The following is a 25,168-nucleotide window of genomic DNA, read 5'->3' as shown; positions in this document are numbered from 1 at the left end:
GTGGATACCAGTCAAAATAATGGCTTGTTCTACATCTTGTTACTGTAAACATGGAAAGAGAAAATAATGCACACATCAACTTGAACCAATAATTTTCTGTTCAAATTAATAATGTGACCTTGAATCTGGATTTCTTTTAAAACCTGTAGTAATAATATCCATTTTGTTACCAGTTTTCATTTATAAAGTAACATCTGCTTCACCGATTGTCTTCGGGAAAGGAAATCTGTTGTCTTTGCCCAAATTGGCCCGTATCTGACTGCAGTCTAACTGGTCCAGGACCCGGAGATAAAGATTAGCTATATTTGTCACGTGTACATCGAAACAGTAAAATACGACGTTTGCATCAAATCAAATCAGTGAGGATTGTGTTGGGCAGCTCGTAAGTGACAGCACGCTCATTGAACCACAGAGCATAGCCACAACTCACTAGTCCTAACCGTACATCTTTGAAATGCACCTGGAGAAAACCCTCATGGTCACAGAGAGAAAGTACAAGCTCTTTACAGACAGTGGCAGGAGTCGAATCCTGATCTTACAGCTGGTGCTGTAAAGCATTGCGCTAACAGCTACGCTGCCGTGCTGCCCCAAACAGAAGAAGGAGCAGTTCACTTGCTTTTTCAATCTAGTACTGCACTTGGCATTCACAATGTGGTTACTGTGTGCTGGAGAAACCAAACACACTGGGTGATTGTGTTGCAGAACAACTCCGTTAATTCAGCTGGGATGATCCTGAGCTTCCAGTTTCCTGTCACATTAATTCTCCACTTGCTCCAACCTCTCTAGTTGTTGCCTTTTCCACTATTTCAACATAAGCCCAAGGAACAGTGCCTTGCCTTTCATCAAGTTGGGGCTTTTAGGATTCCATGGAATAGACCTACATTTTGCAGCTTGCTTGCTCAACCTCCATCTTCCTGCTTCGGTTTCTCATATTCATACAAATTTATACATTTTTAAATGTATGAATATAAGAAACTGAAGCAGGAAAATGCCAGGTTCCAGTTGTGTAATAAATTTTAGTTCAGTCTGATCTGTTTGAACTGGGAGTTGGAACAATACTCTTCCAAGTGCTTCAGTATGTATCTACTTCCCAAATTAGATTTCAACTCCATTATTCTTACTTTGATTACACCCCCAGGATTCCTGACCGGAGAGTAACCCACCTAATATTTGCTAGATCAAAAACAGTTGTATAATTCCCAAAGTAACACTATAGTAAATGTAAAATTTCAAAAAGAGATCCATTTCACAGCAATTAAGGGTATAATATAAAGGCAATCATTGCCTGTGTTGCTTCCTTCCCATAAATAAATAACAGGAGGATCTTTTAATCATATGATCTTAGTTACTTAATCTGCTGGAAATATCATAATTATTTTGGCTTTATATGTGCAATGATTATTTTAAAAATTTCCTAAATAAAAGTGTATTTCCTTAACCTAACAACCTAAAGTGTGCAATTAGAGACACAAAATACTGAAGCAGTTGAAAGCTGGAGCTTAAAAAAAACTTAGAGGAACTCAACAGGTCAGGCAGCATCTATGAAAGCAGAGGGATATGGGACCCTTCATCCCAAATGAAACTGTAGGGGGGCGGTAGCCAGAATAAAGACCTGTGAGGAGGGTCTGGTTGATGAGAAGGGGGATGATAGGCAGATGGAGACAAGAGGGGCAGGCGTGGAGATGGGAAGTGGCTGGTAGTGATATTTCGATGCAGATAAGATAAAAAACAGGGTGAGGGTGGTAGGTGGAATTAGGTAAGGAGGGGAGGGGGTGGCAGACAGATGGAGCCAGGTATGGGGGAGGGAAGGGAGAAGGTGGACAGAGGCAGACGCTGCAATCTGTTAAGTGGGAGATGATGGGCAGATGGAACCGGTTGTGGAAGGGATAAGAGACGTGTTCGGTGATAGGCAGGTGGAAACAGGTGAGGGAGAAGGAAACTGGGTAAGGAAAGCTGGAGTGAAACAACTTGGGCAGGAGGAAGGAACATGAAATTGGATGCTTGAAACTGAGAAGTTCAATGTTACATAGAAAACATACAGCACAATACAGGCCCTTCAGTCCACAAAGCTGTTCATACCCTGTTTTCCCTCTGCTCATATTGTCTCCACCTATCAGCCATTGGCTGCTGTCTCACACTTGGTCCCTTTCCCCTCTCCCACACCTGGCTCCATCTGCCTGTCACCCTCCCTCACCCCCACCCTTACCTGGTTCTACCTTGCCTCAGTCCTCCCTCTTACTCCATTACACTGGCGATTTCCCCTCAAGACTCTCAGTCCTGATGCTGGGTCTCAACCCAAAACATCAACCATTCCTCTGCCTCCACAGAGACTCCCTGACCTGCCGGGTACCTCAAGCAGTTTACATTTTGCAATCATATTTTACATTTATCATTTACTGGTTTAATGAAGATTATTCCATAGGAACTTGTCACAACAGTGAAAAAAGCATCATTCTAGAATTAAATACAAAATATTTTCTCAATCAATAAAAGGAAAATAAGTTTACTGAAAGTGCATCTACCAAAATGATTTGTAACAATGCAAAATAAACTTACTTGACAAGCTACTTAGTTTGTGTATACATTCAGTGGCTACTTTATTAGGTATTTCCTGTACATAATAAAGTGGCCACTAAGAGTATGTTCATGGTCTTTTGCTGCTGTAGCCTATCCACTTCTATCTTTGACATGTCGTGCATTCAGAGATGCTCTTCTACACACCCATGTTGTAATCTGCAGTTATTTTAGTTAGTCACCTTCATGTGAGCTTGAACAGTCTGGTCATTCTCCTCCAACCTCTCATTAACAGGGCATTTTTGCCCGCAGAACTGCTGCTCATTGGAGTTTTTGTTTTTTGTGCCATTCTCTGTAAACTCCAGGAACTGGAGTGTGAGAAAATCAGCAGTTTTTGAGATACTCAAACCACCATGTGTGGTACCATCAATCATTCCACAGTCAAGGTCATATAGATGACACTTCTTCCAATTCTGATGGTTGGTCTGAACAACAACTGAACCTCTTGACCATGTTTGCATGCTTTTATGCATTTGGCAGCTGCCATATGATTGGCTGATTAGATATTTGCATGAATGAGTAGCAATAAAGGTGTACCCAATAAAGTGGCCACTGAGTGTACTCACGTGAATGCATACATAAATGAAGAATACGTACTGTTCTATTGTCTAGTTACAGCAACATTTTGATCCTAACATAATTGCATGCAGTTAAAACCAAATGGAAAAGAGAATCCATGCAGGAAATCAGATGTTATAGGTGAACAGTCAACATTCTGAAGAGCAATTTAGGACAGAGTTTGAATGGCTCTCTTTACTTACAATTCTGCAATACTTGGCACAAGAATTGAGGACAGTTACGAAGACCCGTATACCTACAGAAATGGTCTAACCAGTGAGCCTAACATGAACATTCGGGAAATCATCCTGTAAATCGATGTAGCTGAGTGTGTTACTATGTTTCCGTTTGATCTATAGGATTTAGACATTTGGAAAGTTGTTCCAACTTTCCAAAGTGTGACTGTGGACTATTATCTCACTGATAAATATTGATCAAGAAAACACAGCAGCGTCTCCACTTCCTGAGGAGATTGAGATGAGTGAGGCTTCCCCTGACCTCCATTTTAATGAATTTTTTACAGGAGCACAATCGAAAGTGTTCTGGCCAACTACATCGCCGTCTGACTGCAAACCCATACAAAGGATTGTGAGGACTACTGGGAGAATCATTGGGGTCTGTCTTCCACCCATGAGAGATAGTTACCAGGAATGCTGCATACACAGGGCCCTTAGCATTGACAATGTTTCCTTCCCATCCATCCAGCTATCTCTTTGATTCCTTTGATTCCCTACCACCAGGGAGGAGGTGCCATAGCATTAGGGCAAGAACTGTTAGGGTGGGAAACAGCTTCTTCCCAAGCTGTAAGACTACTGAACACACAGGTCTCATCATATATGAAGTGCCAGTAGCGTTACACTGTTTTCTTTTAAACTTGTATATACACCTCACTATTTGTGGTAATATTGTGTGTGAGTTATATGTACTGTGTTGTGCACCTTGGTCCGGAGGAATGCTGTTTCGTTTGGCGGTGTACATGTGCACGGCTGAATGACAATCAACTGAACTTGAAATTAGAAGATCACAGATTATTACTCTCTTCAGCCTGATACTTTTGAACTGCTGTTGCCATTAATTTGTCCATCAATGTGGACCCTGAGGCCACTTGCCATTGATAGACCACTTGCTCAGCTGATGAGGGGCAAACTTTGTACGTTATTCCCTGCTTCCAAATAAAAGAGCAAGAGAAAGGGATTGGAAGGGTAAGCAGAGTGGTTGGTGGTGGCGCAGGAAGGTAACGGAAAAGAAAATGGATTGGACAAAAGTCCACTGACTTTGCATTTGATCCCATTGTATACAAGACTTATTTTCTTATAAAAATACATCACTGAAGGTCGTTATGGAAAAAGAGGGCAAAGCAGAAAACTGCTCTCGTTAGTTTATTAACAGGGAATGCTGGAAAGACTCATCACCTGTGGGAAGAGAAACAGTTGCATTTTCAGGGAAGTGTCGCCACACTTCCGGCATCAGCATAGCAAACCTACAGCTTGCTAACCGTAATTGTGCGTCTCTGGAATGTGGAAGGACACTGGAGCACCCGGAGGAATCCCACACGGCCACAAAGGGAAGGGACACACTGCTTACCGACGGCAGTAGGAATTGAACCTCGATTCGTGATTGCTAGTGCTGGCGCTGTAAAACAATGTGGTAATCACCGTGCTACTGTGACAGACAAGAGGGCCCGGACAAAGGAGATATTTGGGGTAGACGCGGTCAAATGGTTGAAGGGGTATCTAGGTGATTAGCCTTTGTGTTATGTGTTGTGAATACAAGGCTGCCCAACATCTCAGGTCACATTAGTAAAGAAAGAAAAACACAGTCAATATCACAAATATATAAATTACAGCAGAATTAGTTTGAATTTCTCTATCAGTTGTTAAAACCTGATCTGCTGTGCAGATATTACTGTCCCGCCAGTGACAGAAACCCAGGCAAAAATTATCATTACCTTCCCCTTTTTGATCTGACTTCACTTTATCAGTTATTTTCTTTGTCCTGTCCATCCCTTCCAGCCCCCTTTCTTGTATCTTAGAATCACCATTTTGATTTCTCTCTCTCCCAGTTCTGATTAAGGGTCTCCAACTTGCTGCCATCAGAGAGAAGTTACAGGAGCCTCAGGAGGCACACCACCAGGTTCAGGAAGTGGTATTGTCCCTCAACCATCAGGCTCTTGAACCAAAGGGGATAACTTCACTCGCCCCCATCACTGAACTGTTCCCACAACCTATAGACTCCTTTTCAAGGAGTCTTCATCATATGTTCTCAATAGTTATTGCTTACTTGTTTATTTATTATTTCATTTTTTCTTTTTTTTTGTATTTGCAGAGTTTATTGCCTTTTGCACATTGGTTGTCTGCTCTGTTGGTGTGGTCTTTCATTGATTATATATATATATACTTTGATAATAAATTTACTTTGAACTCTGAAACATTCACTCTGTTTCTCTTTCCATAGATGTTGTCTGGACTGCAGGGCATCTCTAGGATTTTCTGCTTTTATTTTAGACTTCCCACACATCTGCACCTTATTTATAAGCCAGTCTATTGTTGTGATCCTTGGGCTGATAACTTTACCTGAAAGTGCTATTAAAAAGGGGGCTGCTCTTTCATGAAAGAAGTTTTTTTTAATGAATATCCTAATCCACTCTGACATATAATTCTGTAGTAAAATTGCTTGAAGACTTTGTGTTGTAATTAAGTAAAATTATAAAGTAGTGATGGCCCGAATTTCACTGGGAAAATGGAAAATGATTCTCTGAATGGTTGTGGAAACTGTTATTGCCTCTTCTTTTCATTGAAGGAATTATACCGTTGGCTGTAAAGCATTGTTAGCAGAATCATAACGGGGATGAGTAAATAGGGACTATATATAGCTAAGAGTGATAAACGCTCTGAGAGAGTATTTGGTCCTGGATATGTTGATTTTGAGAAATCGTTAAACAGAATATGTCCAAGGATTGAAATGACTGTTGTAGCCACATGTGTGGAGTACACGATGGCTGGTATTCTGATCCATGGACAACTTCCTGTAGATAAAGAGAATGTAGAAAGCATTATTTTATAAATTCTGTCTCTCTATGGTGTGTACTTAAAAATTATTCAAGACATCAACTTCAAATAATAAAAGAAATATCACAGTATACCGAAGAGGTTCTGCACCAGTTGCCTTTTAACTGAGGTTACTTATCAGTTCTCAATATTATTTATTACATCTCACTTGTCTTTTAACCAAGATTTTTTAAATTCTCAATACTGCTGATTACTTATTTATTCATTTTTTGTTTCTTTTACATTTCCACATTTTGGTCTTCTTTTGCACATTGGTTGTTTGTGTGTAGTTTTTCATTGATTCTATTGTATTTTGCTGCATCTACTGTTAATGTTCTCAAGAAAATGAATCTCTGAGTAGTATATGATGATATATATGTACTTTGATAACAAATTTACTTTGAACTTTGATCTTTTAAGATGATAGGGTTTAATGTTTGAGGCTGCCATAGAGTTTGTGATGTATTTGTATGCCCACGATAACACACACGCTGAATTTATTTCTTATTTATTTATTGAGATACAGCGTGGAATAGGCCCTTCTGAGATGCACCACCCGACTTTACCCTAACCTAATTACGAGATAATTTACGATGACCAATTAACCTACCAGCCAGTACATCTTTGCACTGTGGGAGGAAACTGGAGCACATGTAAATTTACTTTACATACACATGCTGTATAGACTTCAGAATTAACTGTGAGAAAGTGCAGAGCTAAAGAAAATTACACCAAGCCATCTCTCATGACCTCTTGAGATTTCAGCGTACTTCAGAGATACTGAAATGCTTATAATGTTGTTATGTCGGGATCAGAGCAGCAGATCTGGGCACAGCAAGTCCTCACAAACAGCCATGGGATTATCTTTCTTTCTGCAAAGGTTGCTAGAGATGAATATTGACTGAGATTAATTGCCCTGACTTTCTTTGAAAGGAAGCCACAGGATACATTAAGGCGGCAGTGAACCGTATTGGATTGATTGTGAGAATATGGCGAGGCGCAGGCAGCCGGTTGATCATTTGAGCCTCCTACGTGATGCAGACACTCTCCCTTCTGGTGATGGGCTTTCCAGTGTGCATGTTTTCTGTCTCGGCAAGCTTGGTTTGTAACTCCCGCTCTGTAAGTTACCCAGTGTGTACAGTGCCAACATGACTCAGTACAAATGTTAAATCCTACCGCTCTGTTGTTGTTCTTGCTCTGGGCAAATGTAACAACCAGGACAGCGTTAAGGCCATAGTTTAATAAATGAAAGGTACCTCTGGTAGTGCAGCACTCCCTCTGTACTGCACTGGGGTGTCAGTCATATTCAAGCTCAAGCTTTGGAGTGGGACTCAAACTCACCAACTTTTAAACAGGGAATTACGTTATTAAGTTTGGTATGACTGGTAAAACCAATATTGTGCGGCACAGTAGCGTAGAAGTCAGCGTAACACTATTATAGCACCGGGTTGAATTCTGCCGCTGTGTCTAAAGAGTTTTGATGATCTCTCCACCACCAAGGATGTACAGGTTAGTAGGTTAATTGGTCACATGGGCGTGGGCTGATTTGATCTGAAGAGCCTGTTACTGTGCTGATTCTCCAAATTAAACCGAAGACACCAACTGTACTCCTTACAGTAACGTTCACAGTACAGGGAGGAAAAGGCAAAGGGAATGACGATATTTCTGTCGTTAACAGTTCCCATATTTTGAACAGCAGAGCTACCTTCTTCACAAAATATTTGTAAGTGGCATGAAAGATATACCACTGAGGATGAAAGCCAATAAACTTATCAAGTGCAATACCCACTGAGCAAGACAAACTGTACCTGTCACTCAGTTCCCAATGCTTAGAGTTTGCTTCCGATTACAAAGTATTATACTGTTAAATGTAAAACATACACATAGAGGGTTAAAAGTAATTCACGATAATCTGACAGGCAGTTGTGATGATTTTTCTCTTAAGGTTCAAACACAATGTCTTAAGAACCTTTCGATTCACTATATTTCCTGCCACAAATCTGTCAAATGGTTGAACTATTATAATAAACGCCATGGTAGTGTATGGTTAGTGTCACTATTCCGTCTCGGGGCGTTCCAGAATTCAAAGTTTAATTCTGGTGCTGTCTCTAAGGAGCTTGTACGTTTTCCCTGTGAACGACGTGGTTTTCTCCAAGTGCTCCAGTTTCTGTCCACATTCCAAAGACATACAGTTAGGATTAGTGAGTTAACTAGTCATTGTAAGTTGTCCTGTGATTAGACTAGTGTTAAACAGAGGGGTGGCTGGGCACTGCAACTCGTTGGGCTGGAAGGGCCTGTTCTGCACTACATCACTAAATGAATAAACAAACAAACAAACGAGCAAATTAATGTACCAAATATAAAGCTCAAGTTTAGTGACTCTACCCCTCCCTCCTAGTCACCTCTGAGTCATCAGCTTCAGACAAGGAGATAGCCAGATATCTGAAGCACTGCTCTGATCAGCTGTGGGACAGATTCCTTCAGAAAAGTCTCTACTTTCATCCTCTCCATTAAGAGTTGGTGTCTCCTGTAGTTTTTTTTACCAATTACTTACAGTAATCAATTAAAAAAAATCACAGGATTCCCAACTTAGGGTATCACCGTAACGATTCCCGAAACGAAAGGGTATAGTTATCCTAGATCTGGATCGGGAATGACTTACTAGTATTTAGGATGAGAGCCTTGTCTATAAGACATAAGACATAGGAACAGAATTAGGCCATTCATCCATTCCATCGAGTCCACTCCATCATTTCATCATGGCTGATCCCAGATCCCACTGACCCCGTACACCTGCCCTCTCACCATATCTCTCGAGGCCCTGACCAATCAGGAATCTATCAACTTCCGCTTTAAATATACCCATGGACTTGGCCTCCAACATAGTCTGTGACAGAGCATTTCACAGATTCACCACCCTTTGGCCAAAAAGATTCCTGTTCTAAAAGGGCGCCAATCAATTTTGAGGCTGTGCCCTCTAGTTCTGGATACCCCACCACAGGAAACATCCTCTCCACATCCACCTTTCAACATTGTGGAGACAAACTGTCAACTGACGTCTTTTATAAACCTACTGATGCCCACAGGTATCTTGACTATACCTCTTCCCTCCCTATCTCCTATAAAAATGCTATTTTTCCCTCAGTTTCTTTGCCCCTACTGCATCAGTTCCCAGGATGTGGCTTTCCATTCCAGGAGGTGTCCTCTTTCTTTAAAGAATGGGGTTTCCCTCCCTCTACTATTGATGCTGCCCTCACCTGCATCGCCCCCATTTCCCATACATCCACGCTCACCCCATCTTCCTGCCACCTCAATAGTGATAGGAGTTCCTCTTCTCCTTACCTACCACCCCTCCAGACTCTGCAACACATTATCCTCCGCAATGTCTGCCATCTCCAAAGGGATTTTACCACTAAGCACATCTTTACTTCCCCCCGCCTCCACTTTCCACAGGGATCACTCCCTCTGCAGTTCCCTTGTCCATTCGTCCCTGCCCACTAATCTCCCTCCAGGTACTTACCCTTGCAAGTGGCCTAAATGCTACACCTCCTCCCTCGCCTCCATTCAGGGCCCCAACCAGTCCTACCAGGTGAGGCAGCACTTCACCTGCGAATCTGCTGGAGTCGTCTTTTGTGTCCGGTGCTCCCGATGCGGCCTCCTCTACATCGGTGAGACCCGTCGTAAATTGGAGGACTGCTTCGTCGAGCACCTCCGCACTTCCTGACATAAGCAGGATTTCCCACTGGCCAAACATTGAAATCTAACTAATCCCATTCCTGTTCTGACACGTCAGTTCACAGCGTTCTCTTGTTCCATGATGAGGCCACCCTCAGGGTTAAGGAACAACACCTTATATTCCAACTGGGTAGACTCCAGCCTGAAGCATGAATATAGATTTCTCCTTTCAGTAAACAAATTCACCCCCCAACCCCCTTTCCTCTATCCCTCGTTCTAACCTTTTACTTCTTTTCACCCGCCTATTAGTACAGGCATCCGTTAGTCTTGCGAGACCATGGATCTGCGCCTGGAAAGTCTTCACTCTCCAGGGCGCAGGCCTGGGCAAGGTTGTATGGAAGACCAGCAGTTGCCCATGCTGCAAGTCTCCCCTCTCCACGACACCGATGTTGTCCAAGGGAAGGGCATTAGGACCCATACAGCTTGGCACCAGTGTCGTCACAGAGCAATGTGTGATTAAGTGCCTTGCTCAAGGACACAACACGTTGCCTTGGCTGGGGCTCGAACTCATGACCTTCAGGTCGCTAGTCCAATGCCTTAACCTCTTGGCCACCTACCTATTACTTCCTCCCAATTCCCCTCCTCCTTCCATTTCTCCTATTGTCCACTCTCTTCTGCTATTAGATTCCTTCTTCTCCAGCCCTTGACCTTTCTCTCCCACCTAGCTTTGTCTATCACCTTCCAACCAGCCTCTTTCCCCTCTACCCCCACCTTTTTACCCTGCGCCCTCCCCCTTCCGTCTCAGTCCTGAGGAGGGGTCTGAGACGCTGCCCGGCCTGCTGAGTTGCTCCAGTCTTGTGTGTGTTGCTTTGGATTTCCAGCACCTGCAGACTTCCTCCTGTTTGTAACTGGCCACCGTAAACTGTCCTGTGATTAGGCTGAGGTCAAGTAGATGGGTTGCTAGGCATTGCGGCTCAATGGTCCTGGAACGGTCTGCTCTATGCCGTGTCTCTAAATACAATGAATAAAAATGGGTATTTCCAACCTATCCGCAGAGACTTGTTTCTGAGAGAATCACTTTGTTTGCTCGTTCTATCAGAGGAGAAATTACAGAGTGGTTTGCGAAATCAGCTTATGATTGTGAACAACTTTGTTTTTCATGCCAAGCCTACGGATCATTTCATTACATCAGTACATTGAGGGAGTACAAAGGGAAAAGCAATAACAGAATGCAGAATGAATAGTCACAGTCACAGATGAGAGAGGTAGTCAGGTCAAGGGCCCATCTTATTGTACAAGGTGTCATTCAGCATGGCAGAATAAAGGCAAGATGGGCTACAGAACAGAACGGTATAGCACAGTACAAGCTCTTTGGCCAACAATATTGTTTTGACCTAGCTTCTAACTGCCGATGGCGCAATTTGTTCTTTTTTTTGCACTTTGAGTGTTTGATATTTTTGTTGAATGGGTTCCATAGTTTTCTTTATTTCTTGGCTGTCTGTGGGAAGACGAATCTCACCGTTGTATACTGTATACGTACTTCGATAATAAATGTACTTTGAAACTTTTGAATTTTAACTGTGCAATAAGAAAGAATGTGTCACCTTCTCCACTCGCTACCGCTTCCTGCTGAAGCCTCTTGATCAAAAACCTTAGCTTCCCCCACTCTAGCAATGACCACTCCAACAACTGCCACTCCGCGTGACCCTAACTTCTTTTTATTGGCTGCTGTCAGTTGACTATTTAACCAATCAATTATCAGCTAACAATTTGCAGTTGTATCTCTTTTGTTCTCTGGAAGTGAACAGACAGTCACAAACAGACTGCGCTAAGATCTCCCACTTCTCGCTCTGAGTCTCACCCCTTGCCACCCGGTAGGTGGCCATCTTGCTGGAATTTCTGCTTCTGTGCACAGGTGCACGATTCTGAAGCCTCTGGGGACAATCCCGCCAAGCCTGTGCAGAACAGGAGTGGTCTTGGGAAAACCATGCCGGCCATTTCCAAAACCAGGAAGAAATAAATGGCGCGCAAATACATCAAAACCTTGTCGGAGGAGTCAATGAGTAAAAACAGGGTTAAATAGTACATTGGTGAAAAACACAATAATGGGAGGTGAGAGTATTGTAACCGTCAAGAAATGTTTGAGCATGTACTGCTGAGGTGTTCAAAATACAACCAAGAGAGAGCGGATTTTAAAGTTATCATGGATTAAAAGACAATTTAACATTAACAATATTTTGCAGAAAGAATTACAAAATTATTAAATATATAGTGCAGTTCCTTAAGAATACAGGTAATTTTCGTAGAATTTGATATAATATACTTGACATTCTAGAATTAAGAAGAATGCGGGTAGACCTAATTGAAACCTATCGAACGGTGAAAGGCCTTGATATAGTGGATGTGGGGAGGACGTTTCCTATGGTGGGGGAGTCCAAGACTAGAGGACACAGCCTCAGGATAGAGGGATGTTCTTTTAGAAAAGGGATGAGGAGGAATTTCTTTAGCTAGAGCGTGGTGAATCTGTGGAATTCTTTGTCACAGGTATCTGTGGAGGCCAAGTCTTTATGTATATATAAGGCAGAGTTTGATAGATTCTTGATTGATCAGGGTATGAAGGGATACAGGGAGAAGGCAGGAGATTAGGGCTGAGAGGAAAATTGGATTAGCCATGATGAAGTGGTGGAGCAGACTCAATGGGCCGAATGGCCTAATTCTACTACTATACATTATGGTAGGTTTCAATGAGATTCCCACGCATTCTTCTAAATTCCAGTGAGTACAGGCGAACCTCCTCTGGACTCTCCCAATGACAATACATCCTTTCTGAGATAAGGGGCCCAAAACTGTTGACAATATTCCAAGTGTGGTCTGATTAGTGCCTTGTAAAGCCTCAGCATTATCTCATTGCTTTGATATTCTATTCCCCTTGAAATAAATGCCAACATTGCATTTGCCTTCTTTACCACAGACTCAACCTGTGAATTAACCTTCTGGGAGTCTTGCACGAGGACTCCCAAGTCCCTCTGCACCTCTGATGTTTGAATCTTCTCCCCATTTAGACAATAGTGAACACTTTTGTTCCTTTTACCAAAATGCATTATCATACCTTTCCCATCACTGTTTTCGCCCATTCTTTCAATTTGTCTAAGTCCTGCTGCAATTGCATTGCTTCCTCAGAACTACCTATCCCTCCACCTATCTTCATATCAATTGCAAACTTTGCCACATAGCCATCAATTCCACTATCTAAATCACTGACAAACACTGTGAAAAGTCGCGGTCCCAATATGTCCCCTGAGGAACACCACTAGTCACTGGCAGACAACCAGAAAAGGCTCCTTTTATTCCCACTCGCTGCCTCCTGCCCACCAGCCTTTCCTCTATCCATGCCAGTATCCTTCCTGTAACACCATGGGATTTTATCTCCTTAAATAGCCTCACTTTATCAAATGCCTTCTGAAAATCCAAGTAAATGACATCCACTGCCTCTCCTTTGTCCACCCTGCTTGTTAATTCCTCGAAAAATTCAATCAGATTTGTTAGGCAAGATTTCCCTTTAACAGAAACCACTGACTTATTTTACCATTAGTCTCCAACTACCCCAAAACTTTATCCTTAATAATAGACTCCAACGCTTTCCCAACCACTGAGGTTAGGCTAACTGGCCTATAGTTTCCTCTAACTGTCCTATCAATGCATTCATTTTAACTTGTTTAGAGATACAGTACAGTAACAGGCCCTTCTGGCCCAATGAGCCCATATCGGGTAATTACACACGTGACCCAATAACCTTTTAACCTGCACGTCTTTGGAATGTGGGAGGAAACCAGAGCACCGGGTGGAAACCCGCGTGGTTAGAGAGAGAATGTACAAACTCCTTACAGATGGCGGTGGGAAATGAACCCGGGTTGCTGGCGCTGTCATAGCGTTACGCTAACTGCTACATTACCCAGAGATCCTTCGCCCAACACGCGGCTCGAAACCGCAACCCTGAGATTAAGAGGCTCTAGTGTTACCGACTGAGCTATTGGCACCTATTAAGAGAGGCTGGACAGTTTTGGACTGTATTCCTTGAGCTTAGAAGAATAAGGAGTGATCTCATTAAACATAGTAAAGAGATTAGCTTTATTTGTCACACGTACAATGAAATGTGTTCATTTGGTTCAACGATCCTACAGTCTAAGGGTTGTGCTGGAGGCAGCTCACGCCATGCTTTCAACACTAACGTAGCATGGTCACAACCTATCATCCCTAACCCGTACATCTTTGAAATGTAGGTGGAAACCAGAGGAAACCCTCACCGTCACAGGGAGAATTCACAAACTCCTTACAGGCAGCAGGTGGAAATTGAGCCCCGACTGGCGATCGCAGGCACTGTGCTGCCCGTAAGGTAACTTGACAGGATAGATGTGGAAATGTTTTCGGTATTGGGACAGTCACGGGCAAGGGGAAAATAGCTGCACGGGACTTCTGCGAGGAAGTTTCATCTCACAGAGGGTGGCGAATCTCTGGGATTCTCTGCTCCGAGTTCATTATATTTAAGGTAGAGCTGGATATTTGGAAGATCAAGGAATTGAGGGCTACAGGGAACTTGCACAAATGAGGGGTTGAGGTTAGCATAGATCATATTGAATAGTTGTGGGCACGTGGCCAAGTGGTTAAAGCATTGGTCTAGTGACCTGAAGGTCGTGAGTTCAAGCCCCAACCAAGGCAACGTGTTGTATCCTTGAGCAAGGCACTTAATCACACATTGCTCTGCGACGACACTGGTGCCAAGGTCCTAATGCCCTTCCCTTGGACAACATTGGTGTCGTGGAGAGGGGAGACTTGCAGCATGGGCAGCTGCTGGTCTTCCATACAACCTTGCCCAGGGCCTGCGCCCTGGAGCGTGAAGACTTTCCAGGCGCAGACCCATGGTCTTGCAAGACTAACGGATGCCTTTATATTGAATAGTTGGGTGGGTGGGGATGAATGGGAGCAGTGGGGGAAGGGTTCAAAGTTCAAAGTAAATTTATTATCAGTGTGTATGTAGAATGTAGAACATTACAGCACAGTATAGGCCCTTTGGCCCATGATGTTGTGCCAACCTTTCAACCTACTATAAGATCTATCTAACTCTGACCTCCTACATAGCCCTTCATTTTTCTGTCATGCCGCCATACGCTACCTTGAGATTCATTTTCTTGCAGGCATTTACAGGAAAAAAGAATTTACAAAAAAAGTATACACAGAGTATATAGTAGTAGTGCCCGATGAAGTTACCCATGCTGGCTCAGGAGCCTGATGGTTGTAGGGTAGTAACTATTTATGAACCTGGTGCTGTGGGACCTAAGGCTTCTTTACCTCCTGCCCAATGGTAGTAGTGAGAAGCAGGTAAGGCCTTGATGGAGGGGGTGTTTGTTGATGGGCGCTGCTTTCTTGTGGCAGCGCTCCATGTAAATGAACTCAATAGTGGGGAGGGCTTTGCCTGTGATGGATGGACTGGTAACCTTTTCTTGCTCCTATTTTCTCATGGTCTTGTGCAGTGAGAGATTGAGATACTTCATTACAGACGGTTGTCAGATGGTCAGGAGAAAATCAAGGAGAAGTGTTCAAAATCATTATAGAGATGAGGACAGTAAAATTTAAATTCTGCAGTGATGTGTCAATGTCAAGAAACTGTGCAGCATCAGAGAGGAGCTGGGGAACTCCTCTCCACAGGAGCCTCAGGACTCACACCATCAGGTTCAGGAACAATTGCTACCCCTCAATCATCAGGCTCTTGAACCAGAGGAGATAACTTCACTCACTTGCCCATCCATGGAGATGTTCCCACAACCAATGATCCCACTTTAAGGACTTCTTATCTAGTTATTTCACATTCTCATTATTTATTTATATTTGCATTTGCACAATTTGTCCTCAGGTTAATCTTTCATTGATCCTGTTACTATTCTATAGATATTCTGAGCATGCCAGCAGGAAAATGAATCTCAGGGTTATATACAGTGACGTATATGCACTCTGATTTAAAAAAACTTTGAACTTTGAACTCAAATATGAGGAAATCTGCAGATGCTGGAATTTCAAGCAACAGACATAAAAGTTGCTGGTGAACGCAGCAGGCCAGGCAGCATCTCTAGGAAGAGGTACAGTCAACGTTTTGAACTGCTTGGAACAAAATATCTAAATTTCGATTACACCCTGAAATTAGAGATTGTGTTATATTCAAGTAAACCATTTATTCAAAATGGTTGACACATCAATTGAATGCAAAGCTATTTCAAAGTCCCTGGAATGTTGTACCAGATACAAATTCCACATGTCAATGCGACCCATCAGAAACTACTATTGAAAATGTAGGTTTAATGAAATTCTCTCGCTGAATTACAGCATTGTAGAGTGGAAGAGGAACATATGTGTCTCCCATTTTAACTGAACAAAGGAGTGCTGGTATGATTGTAGTCTGAAGTTTCCTTTATCACGTGTAGCCCCAGGTTTAAAAGCATAGAAGATAGTTAACCTGTACAATGAGAACAATAAGGTCATGCCCTCTTTGCATTGTTACCATCGGGAAGCAGATACACACTCAACAATTCAGGAACAGTTTCTTCCCCTCTGCCATCCGATTCCTGAATGGGCCTTGAACCCATGAACAATACCTCACTACTTTTTAAATTTCTATTTTTGCACTACTTACTTAATTTAACTAATATATATATATATATATACACACACACACATACACACACACATATATATATATACACACACACACACACATATATATATATATATATATATATACACACACACGCACGCACACACAGGGACAGTCTTACTGTAATTCATGTTTTTTCCTATTATTATGTATTGCAATGCACTGCTGCTGCAGAGAAAACAAATTTCACGACATATGCTGGTGATATTAAACCTAATTCTGACTCTGACTTTAAAGAGATTTTCACTGATGAAATGTATCCAATTTTGGACATTACGTTCAAATGGGGGTTTAAGAAATACTACAGCAGAGAAGTGCAACGTAATCACTTATATATAGGATTCTGAAAATGAGAGAAATTAATTATGACTAGAGAGTTAAAATCAAGCAAACAGGAGATAAATGTACTCAAAATAATGAAAACTTCGGAATCAGCAAACAGCGAAGCTTGACTGAATAAGATAAGCATGGAATTCATTAGTGCTAGCAAAGCAAGGGAGTTTTTATTTAATGGGATAGATCAATGCAGAGTTTTTAGCATAGTTAATAACAAAGGCAAGCCAAGTACAATTAATTTGGAAATTTTTAAAAAATCAACAAATTAAATAGTAAAGAAATGAACAGAGAGATGAAGGATTTTCTTCCTAATTGTTTCTTCTCTATAATTAGGGAAATGCACTGGGAATATAATATCAAAAGACAAAGAAACATATTACAATAGTAATTACTGCAACAATAAAGGTACCCAAAGTGGTTTATTGTTCAATGTTTTCAATTGGTATAAAATAAAACAATCTTACGACTGCAAAAGTTGTGGCTGTGATGATAATCTAAATTGATATTATCCTAACTGATATCCTGTTTATGAGTTACAAATGAGTTCAAAGTAAATTTATTATCAAAGGTCATACATGTCACATTACTTTCAGATTCATTTTCTTGCAGGCATTCATGAGAAAAATAAAGAAATATAATCACATTTATGAAAAATTATACATAAACAAAGACTGATAACCAATGTTCAAAAGGAGAAAAATTGTGCAAATTAAAAGATATATGTACTGTAAAAAAATACTGAGAACATGAATTTGTAGAGTCCTTGAAAGTGAGTCTGTAGGCTATGAAAACTCAAGTGAATTGCACAAAGAGAAATAGATACTGTACTGACCTTTGTAGAAAGCATAAGCTGCAACAGGAAAGAAAGGCAACTGTAGCAATGCTTCACAAAGAACGAATGTATTGAACCATGTTGGTGGATCCATCATCATTGGGTCTCTGAACTGAACTGCATACCACTTTACTAAGCCTTGCAACTGGGGAAAGAAATGTAAGATTTTTAAAAAAAATTCCAAACTTGCAGAAGTTTCTTCAGCCTCAAAAGTTTTTCCAAAGTGTGACTGGGTCGATATTTAGCGTAAACAAACCAAAGTTCAACAATCATTACTACCACGGACCAGTTGAACATGACGTACATTACAAGCGGTAGGACAACAGCATCACACTCACAGTGACTGCCAGATTCCCATACGCCTAATCAGTTTGTTTATTCACCAGATTTTAAATGATAGCTTCACTAGGCCAATAGAATTCCACTAGGTTGAATTGTTTGCCTACTGTAAAATGTTGATAATGAAGTTACCTGGCTTTGAGTTGGGTTTCCTTACTGTTCAATAAGCAGTTTGGGGCTTCCTTGGAGACTATGGGGTGTGGGAGGGGCAGGAAAATAAAGCTTGGACGGAGATCTGTGGAATTCATTGCCACAGACGGCTGTGGAGTCCAAGTCATTGGGTCTATTTAAAGCAGAGGTTGATAGTTTCTTGATTAGTAAGGCATCAAACATCACAGGGTGAAAGCAGGGAGATGGAGCTGGGAGAGATAATAAATCAGCCATGGTGGAATGGACACTATGGGCCAAATCACCTAATCTGCTCCTATGTCTTATGGTTTAATCCTCAGGACGGACACAACAGCAGGCTCCAAAGATCAGGGGGGTCCATGAACTCGAAAACTGGTCCAAAGGGAGCTGGCTCTCAGAAACGAATCTAATGAAAACTCTGACACAACAGATTCCACTAATACTAGCCACCTTGAGCAATGCACACAAAATGCTGGAGGAACTCAGTAGTTCAGGTGACGTGTATGGAGGGAAATCAACAGATGACGTCTCAGACTTCATCAGGATGCTTCTGTTAGAAACTGGGAGGAGGCGAAAGAGAAGTTGTTGAGGTTGAGGACCAGTTCTACCAGACAGAGGAGTGTGGAGTTGAGGGAACTGATTAGGTCTGGTGTCAAGAAAGGAGCGGAGGCCTTAAAGGCCTTTTTAAATAGAGGTTGCAAGTGTACAGGGACTGGATGTCCAAGGTAAAAATAAGGAGGTCAGGGCCAGGGAACTCAAGAGTCTTTGAAGTTATGGGCATCATGTGAAACGTCATGGATGTAGGTGGGAAGAGACTGAACCAAACTGGAATCGATGCATTCAGTGGGACAGGAGCAATAGAAACAATGGATCTACTGAGGCAGTTAGGTCTGTGGATCTTGGATAGGGGACATTTGCTGGAAATGTCATCTGATCATTTCTCCCCATAGATACTGCCTGGCCTGCTGAATTCTTTCAACATTTTGTGTGCGTGCCCAATGACAACCCTTCCAAAGAAACTAGTGAAGGGCGTTGGCCTGAAACTTCAACTGTTTACTCCCATCCAAGATCAGCTTGACCTGCTGAGCTCCTCCAGTGCATTGTGTGTATTGAACTGGTCCAACGGAAACCTTCCCACAGACACCGGTCCAATGAAAACCCTTCCACAGACACCGGTCCAATGAAAACCCTCCCACAGACACCGGTCCAATGAAAACCCTACCACAGACACCGGTCCAATGAAAACCCTTCACAGACACCGGTCCAATGAAAACCCTCCCACAGACACCGGTCCAATGAAAACCCTCCACAGACACCGGTCCAATGAAAACCCTCCCACAGACACCAGTCCAATGAAAACCCTCCCACAGACACCGGTCCAATGAAAACCCTCCACAGACATCGGTCCAATGAAAACCCTCCCATAGAAGCCGGTCCAATGAAAACCCTCCCACAGACACCGGTCCAATGAAAACCCTCCCACAGACACCGGTCCAATGAAAACCTTCCCACAGATACCGGTCCAATGAAAACCCACCCACTGAAATCTGTCCAGTGAAAACCCTCCCATAGAAGCCGGTCCAATGAAAACCCTCCCACAGACACCGGTCCAATGAAAACCCTCCCACAGACACCGGTCCAATGAAAACCTTCCCACAGATACCGGTCCAATGAAAACCCTCCCACAGACACTGGTCCAATGAAAACCTTCCCACAGATACTGGTCCAATGAAAACCCACCCACTGAAATCTGTCCAATGAAAACCCTCCCATAGAAGCCGGTCCAATGAAAACCCTCCCACAGACACCGGTCCAATGAAAACCCTCCCACAGACACCGGTCCAATGAAAACCTTCCCACAGATACCGGTCCAATGAAAACCCTCCCACAGACACTAGTCCATGAAACCCCCCCATAGAAGCCGGTCCAATGAAAACCCTCCCACAGACACCGGTCCAATGAAAACCCACCCACTGAAATCTGTCCAATGAAAATCCTCCCATTGAAATCTGTCCAATGAAAACCCTCCCACTGGAATCTGTCCAATGAAAACTCGCCCATTGAAATCTGTCCAATGAATGCCCTCCCATTGGCACCGGTCCGAGAATCCTGTCATGGACACCAGGATAAAACAAAGCTTTCTGTTAAAAGCCGGCACGGGGGAAGCGGTCCGGGAGGACGAGGGATGAGGTACATCGATCCTCCGATCCTCCGATCCTCCGATCCTCCGATCCTCCGATCCTCCGGACCACCATCCCAACAAAGAGCCCGTGATCCCGGAGCGAGCGGGGACATGGCCGGAGGCCGGTGTCAGGGACTCACCGCAGCCGGGAACATCCAGCGGGGTAACAGGGCCTGCAGGTCGATAGCCAGGGTGATGGGGATGTGAGTGACGAAGTAGAAGCAGAAGATGCGCTCGAGCAGCCGCCCGGGGGAAGCCATGGCGTTGTCGGGAGTGGGACCGCGGCTGAGTGGCCTCATCCCGGGCTCAGGCGATTGGCAGCAGGGCGGGGCGGAGGCGGAGCCGGCGCCGGCAGCACCCTCACTGCGGACGGACCAACTAATGCTGGATCAGTACCTGTTCTTACCCTCGTCTTCGGGGAATGTTTCACCAGGTCTTCGCCGCACATCGGGATCAGCCTGTCCTTCCACTCACAAGGCGACTCCGTGGCCGCTCATTTCCCAGTTCATTGCCGGATATCTGGGCTTCACTGTCAAGTTCAGCATTGATCACTCCGAATTGCCCTAATCCCATCTGAGCCCCGATCTGACGTTGTTCCTTTCTTCTGCCGCCTCCGTGCCCATTTCTCTATCCCAAGACTGCAAACCCTTTCCCCCCCTGTCTATAATCTGTCTAGACTGCTCTTTCTGGCCTTGACCTCTCTTCAGAGAGCCATTCTTTGATAAGATAGCAGTGATTAACAGGTATGTAGACAGGTGAATGAACTGGGAGGCAATGCTGGGATGCAGATCATGTGCAGGCAGATTTGTTGTTTAAACTGGCATGGACGTTGTGGGGTGAGATGCCTGTTCCTGATGCTGTACTGTTCTATTCCAACAGAACATTGCTGTGATTTTTCCACTCCTGTCCGTTCTTTACCGACTTTCTTCCAGACTTGCAGCATTCACTGCAGGTAGAAACAATCTCAGAATTGAATACAAAAATCTGAAGTGCAAAGGGATTTGGGAGTCCTGGTGTAGGATTTGGGTGGTGGGGTGGAGATACATCTCTGCCAAAGGAGGTGTAAGGCACTCCTTTCCTCGGCTAGCCTTCAGGTCACCTTTGGGAAAGGTGTAGCACCTGATTAGTCCCCTCACCTTTGCTGAATTAATGCTTCTATAATCCACTAGCGTCAGTGCCTCTCCAGTGACTTTATTCACAGTCACAACAATACAATCATCCACCACCTGCTCCCATGGCTTGTGACTGAACAAAGTCACTGGAGAGGCAATGATGCTAGCAGATAGAGAAGTTATTCAGCAAAACAAACAGTAGGCATCACACTTGAGACATTTTTGGAAGAAGAGGTCTGCCTGACCCAATATTACATGATATTTTTATATGCTAAAGATCAAAGGTACTATGTAGTAGTAGTAGTAGTAGTAAAAGTAACAGCAGGACAATTCTGTAGTTACTATGTATCTACAATGCTTCCTTTGAATTACATATAATTTTCAGATTCCTCTATCTTCACACCTACGTTCCAACCACCCAAAATGAATGTTAATTCCCACTGACTGTGGGCTGTATTCATGCACATACAGGCACCTGAGTTCAAATAGAGTGTTTATTTGTTTGCAGTCAATCCCAAACTGCAGCTCCAGGAATATCATTGAATTTAAAGTGCAGCTCTGAACAATGAACAATCTACAGTCCACATTCAGGTCTGAAGACTGGCTGCTGTTGAAATTAGTATTTGCTATATACCATAACTCCAGAATACACCCTGACAGTATGAGCAGCTAGTACATATCACAAGTCTTGGTTATGTGACTACTGACACCGGGTATCCCTGAGGAGTATTGATAATGGCTGGGGTTACCTGTCTTGTAAAGACACTGCCCAGAAAAAAACAATGGCAAACCACTTCTGTAGAAAAGTTTACCCTGAACAATCATGGTCATAAGGCATGATTGCCCACGTGATACAGTGTGGCGCATAATGATGATGTTGTAGGGTTCCCTAAAGGTTAAGGAAGGCAGATGCAATGTTAGCATTCATTTTGAGAGGACTAGAATACAAAAGCAAGATGTAATAGATTTTATAAAGCAATGGTCAGACTACATCTAGAATACTGTGAGCACTAGGCATAAAAACCTTTAGAAAACAGGCTCTGATTAAATTGCATTTCTTTGTCATGCAATCAACTAATTACCATGAGCATGGATGCATGCTCAACTCTGCCCCGAGCTCAACGACCAACACAATGTTTCAATAAATACTCTGATTAAACATTTAAGGCTTCCTATTGAAGAAACTGGATGAATCACCCATACAACTTAAAGAACATTAATGATATGCACTGTACACAAGTTCTCAGCTCTGATCTCTTCAGTTTATAAAACTCCAATGTCTGGTTCCATAACTAATCATTTTAAGGACAATTAAATATATATGCAAACAACAGGAATTCTGCAGATGCTGGAAATTCAAGCAACATACATCAAAGTTGCTGGTGAACGCAGCAGGCCAAGCAGCATCTATAGGAAGAGGCGCAGTCGACGTTTCAGGCCGAGACCCTTCGTCAGGACTAACTGAAGGAAGAGTGAGTAAGGGATTTGAAAGCTGGAGGGGGAGGGGGAGATGCAAAATGATAGGAGAAGACAGGAGGGGGAGGGATAGAGCCGAGAGCTGGACAGGTGATAGGCAAAAGGGGATACGAGAGGATCATGGGACAGGAGGCCTAGGGAGAAAGACGGGGGGGGGTGACCCAGAGGATGGGCAAGAGGTATATTCAGAGGGACAGAGGGAGAAAAAGGAGAGTGAGAGAAAGAATGTGTGCATAAAAATGAGTAACAGCTGGGGTACGAGGGGGAGGTGGGGCCTAGCGGAAGTTAGAGAAGTCAACGTTCATGCCATCAGGTTGGAGGCTACCCAGACGGAATATAAGGTGTTGTTCCTCCAACCTGAGTGTGGCTTCATCTTTACAGTAGAGGAGGCCGTGGATAGACATGTCAGAATGGGAATGGGATGTGGAATTAAAATGTGTGGCCACTGGGAGATCCTGCTTTCTCTGGCGGACAGAGCGTAGATGTTCAACAAAGCGGTCTCCCAGTCTGCGTCGGGTCTCACCAATATATAAAAGGCCACATCGGGAGCACCGGACGCAGTATATCACCCCAGTCGACTCACAGGTGAAGTGATGCCTCACCTGGAAGGACTGTTTGGGGCCCTGAATGGTGGTAAGGGAGGAAGTGTAAGGGCACGTGTAGCACTTGTTCCGCTTACACGGATAAGTGCCGGGAGGGAGATCAGTGGGGAGGGATGGGGGGGACGAATGGACAAGGGAGTTGTGTAGGGAGCGATCCCTGCGGAATGCAGAGAGAGGGGGGGAGGGAAAGATGTGCTTAGTGGTGGGATCCCGTTGGAGGTGGCGGAAGTTACGGAGAATAATATGTTGGACCCGGAGGCTGGTGGGGTGGTAGGTGAGGACCAGGGGAACCCTATTCCTAGTGGGGTGGTGGGAGGATGGAGTGAGAGCAGATGTACGTGAAATGGAGGAGATGCGTTTAAGAGCAGAGTTGATAGTGGAGGAAGGGAAGCCCCTTTCTTTAAAAAATGAAGACATTAAATATATATAGTTGAGTGCTCAGTTTTAATATCGAAAGCCACAAAGTGTAGTTGATTATAGCCACAACTCTATAGCAATGTATAATTTAATTGGCAGGTAGTCCTAAATATAGGCAATTGTATTAGGTACCTGGTTTATTAGTCTGGTACTTGCCAACCTTTTAGTTCTTGTTGGTAGTCATCGTGAGGTTGGTAGGCGATCGGGCAAGTAAGAGCATTGGAGGAGGACATGCAAGGTCATGTACCTACCAACTTTTTATTTCTTGTTGGTAGACGTTGTGGTTTTGGAAGGTCACTGGGCAAGTAACCACACTACATCTTGCAGATGGTGCACACTGTAGCCACCGTGTGCAAATCAAGTCGTGTGCTTGGTCCTGAATGATGCTGACTTGAAGAGCTGAGCAAACCGCGCTTACTCATGCAGACGGAGAATGTTCCATCGTGCTCCTGACTTGTACCTTGTAAGATGGTGGAAAGGCATTGGGGTTCAGGAAGCCTTTCATTTGTATTCCAGCATGCTCCTGCCTTGTAGATGGTGGAAAGATTTTGGGGTTCCGGGAGTGACCATTTGAGTTTCTGGTCAATGGTGATGGTGGGGTATGCAGCTGAAGCAATGACACTGAATGTCAAATGTGGGTGGTTAGGCTCTCTCTTGCTGGAGATGTTCAGCATGGATCTTTAGTGGTGTGCATTTAACTTGGCCCAGTCCTGGATGTCGTCCAGTCTCAACGCATACTGGCATGGGCTGGTTCATTCACTGAGGAATTGCAGAAGTGAACATTTTGAATGTCCCACTGCTGACTGTGTGACTAAAAGCTACCAATGAAGCAGGGGAAGATGGGTGGTCCTGACAACTCCTACTGTGATAAATTGGGTCTGGGTTGATTGACCCTTGCCAACCATAACAATTATCCTTGTGTAAGGTATGACTCCAACGAGAAAGATCTTTTCCACTAGAGACCAGGGCTACCTTTCGTCACACTCGGTAAAATATTGGCTTGTTGTCAATAGCAGTCACTGTCTCCTCAACTCTGGAGTTTAGCCCCTCGGTTCATTGTTTAGAGAAAGTTTGAAGAAACCCAAACCAGGCATCAGTTGGTAGGTCATGGTTGATGGAGGTGTACAAGATGACAAGAGGCATTTGAGTGGATAGTCAGAGACTTTTTCTCAGGGCATCCTTTTAA

General features: G+C 43.5%; 1 protein-coding gene across 1 annotated transcript; it reads right to left on the bottom strand.

The window, feature by feature from the left end:
• Positions 1–64: 64 nt before the first annotated feature.
• On the bottom strand, positions 65–22,846 carry tmem97 (transmembrane protein 97). The gene is given in 5 exon segments (XM_063031663.1): positions 65–6,157; positions 17,726–17,870; positions 20,516–20,697; positions 20,700–20,880; positions 20,883–22,846. Coding segments are annotated over 5 exon segments (825 nt in total). The 5' UTR covers positions 20,949–22,846; the 3' UTR covers positions 65–5,906.
• Between the last annotated feature and the right edge of the window lie 2,322 nt (positions 22,847–25,168).

The sequence above is a fragment of the Mobula hypostoma genome, chromosome 23 (genome assembly GCF_963921235.1).
Source record: "Mobula hypostoma chromosome 23, sMobHyp1.1, whole genome shotgun sequence".
NCBI classification, from domain to species: domain Eukaryota; kingdom Metazoa; phylum Chordata; class Chondrichthyes; order Myliobatiformes; family Myliobatidae; genus Mobula; species Mobula hypostoma.
Note: the sequence above shows the minus strand (reverse complement) of the source record. Positions and strands in the feature narration are given on the sequence as shown.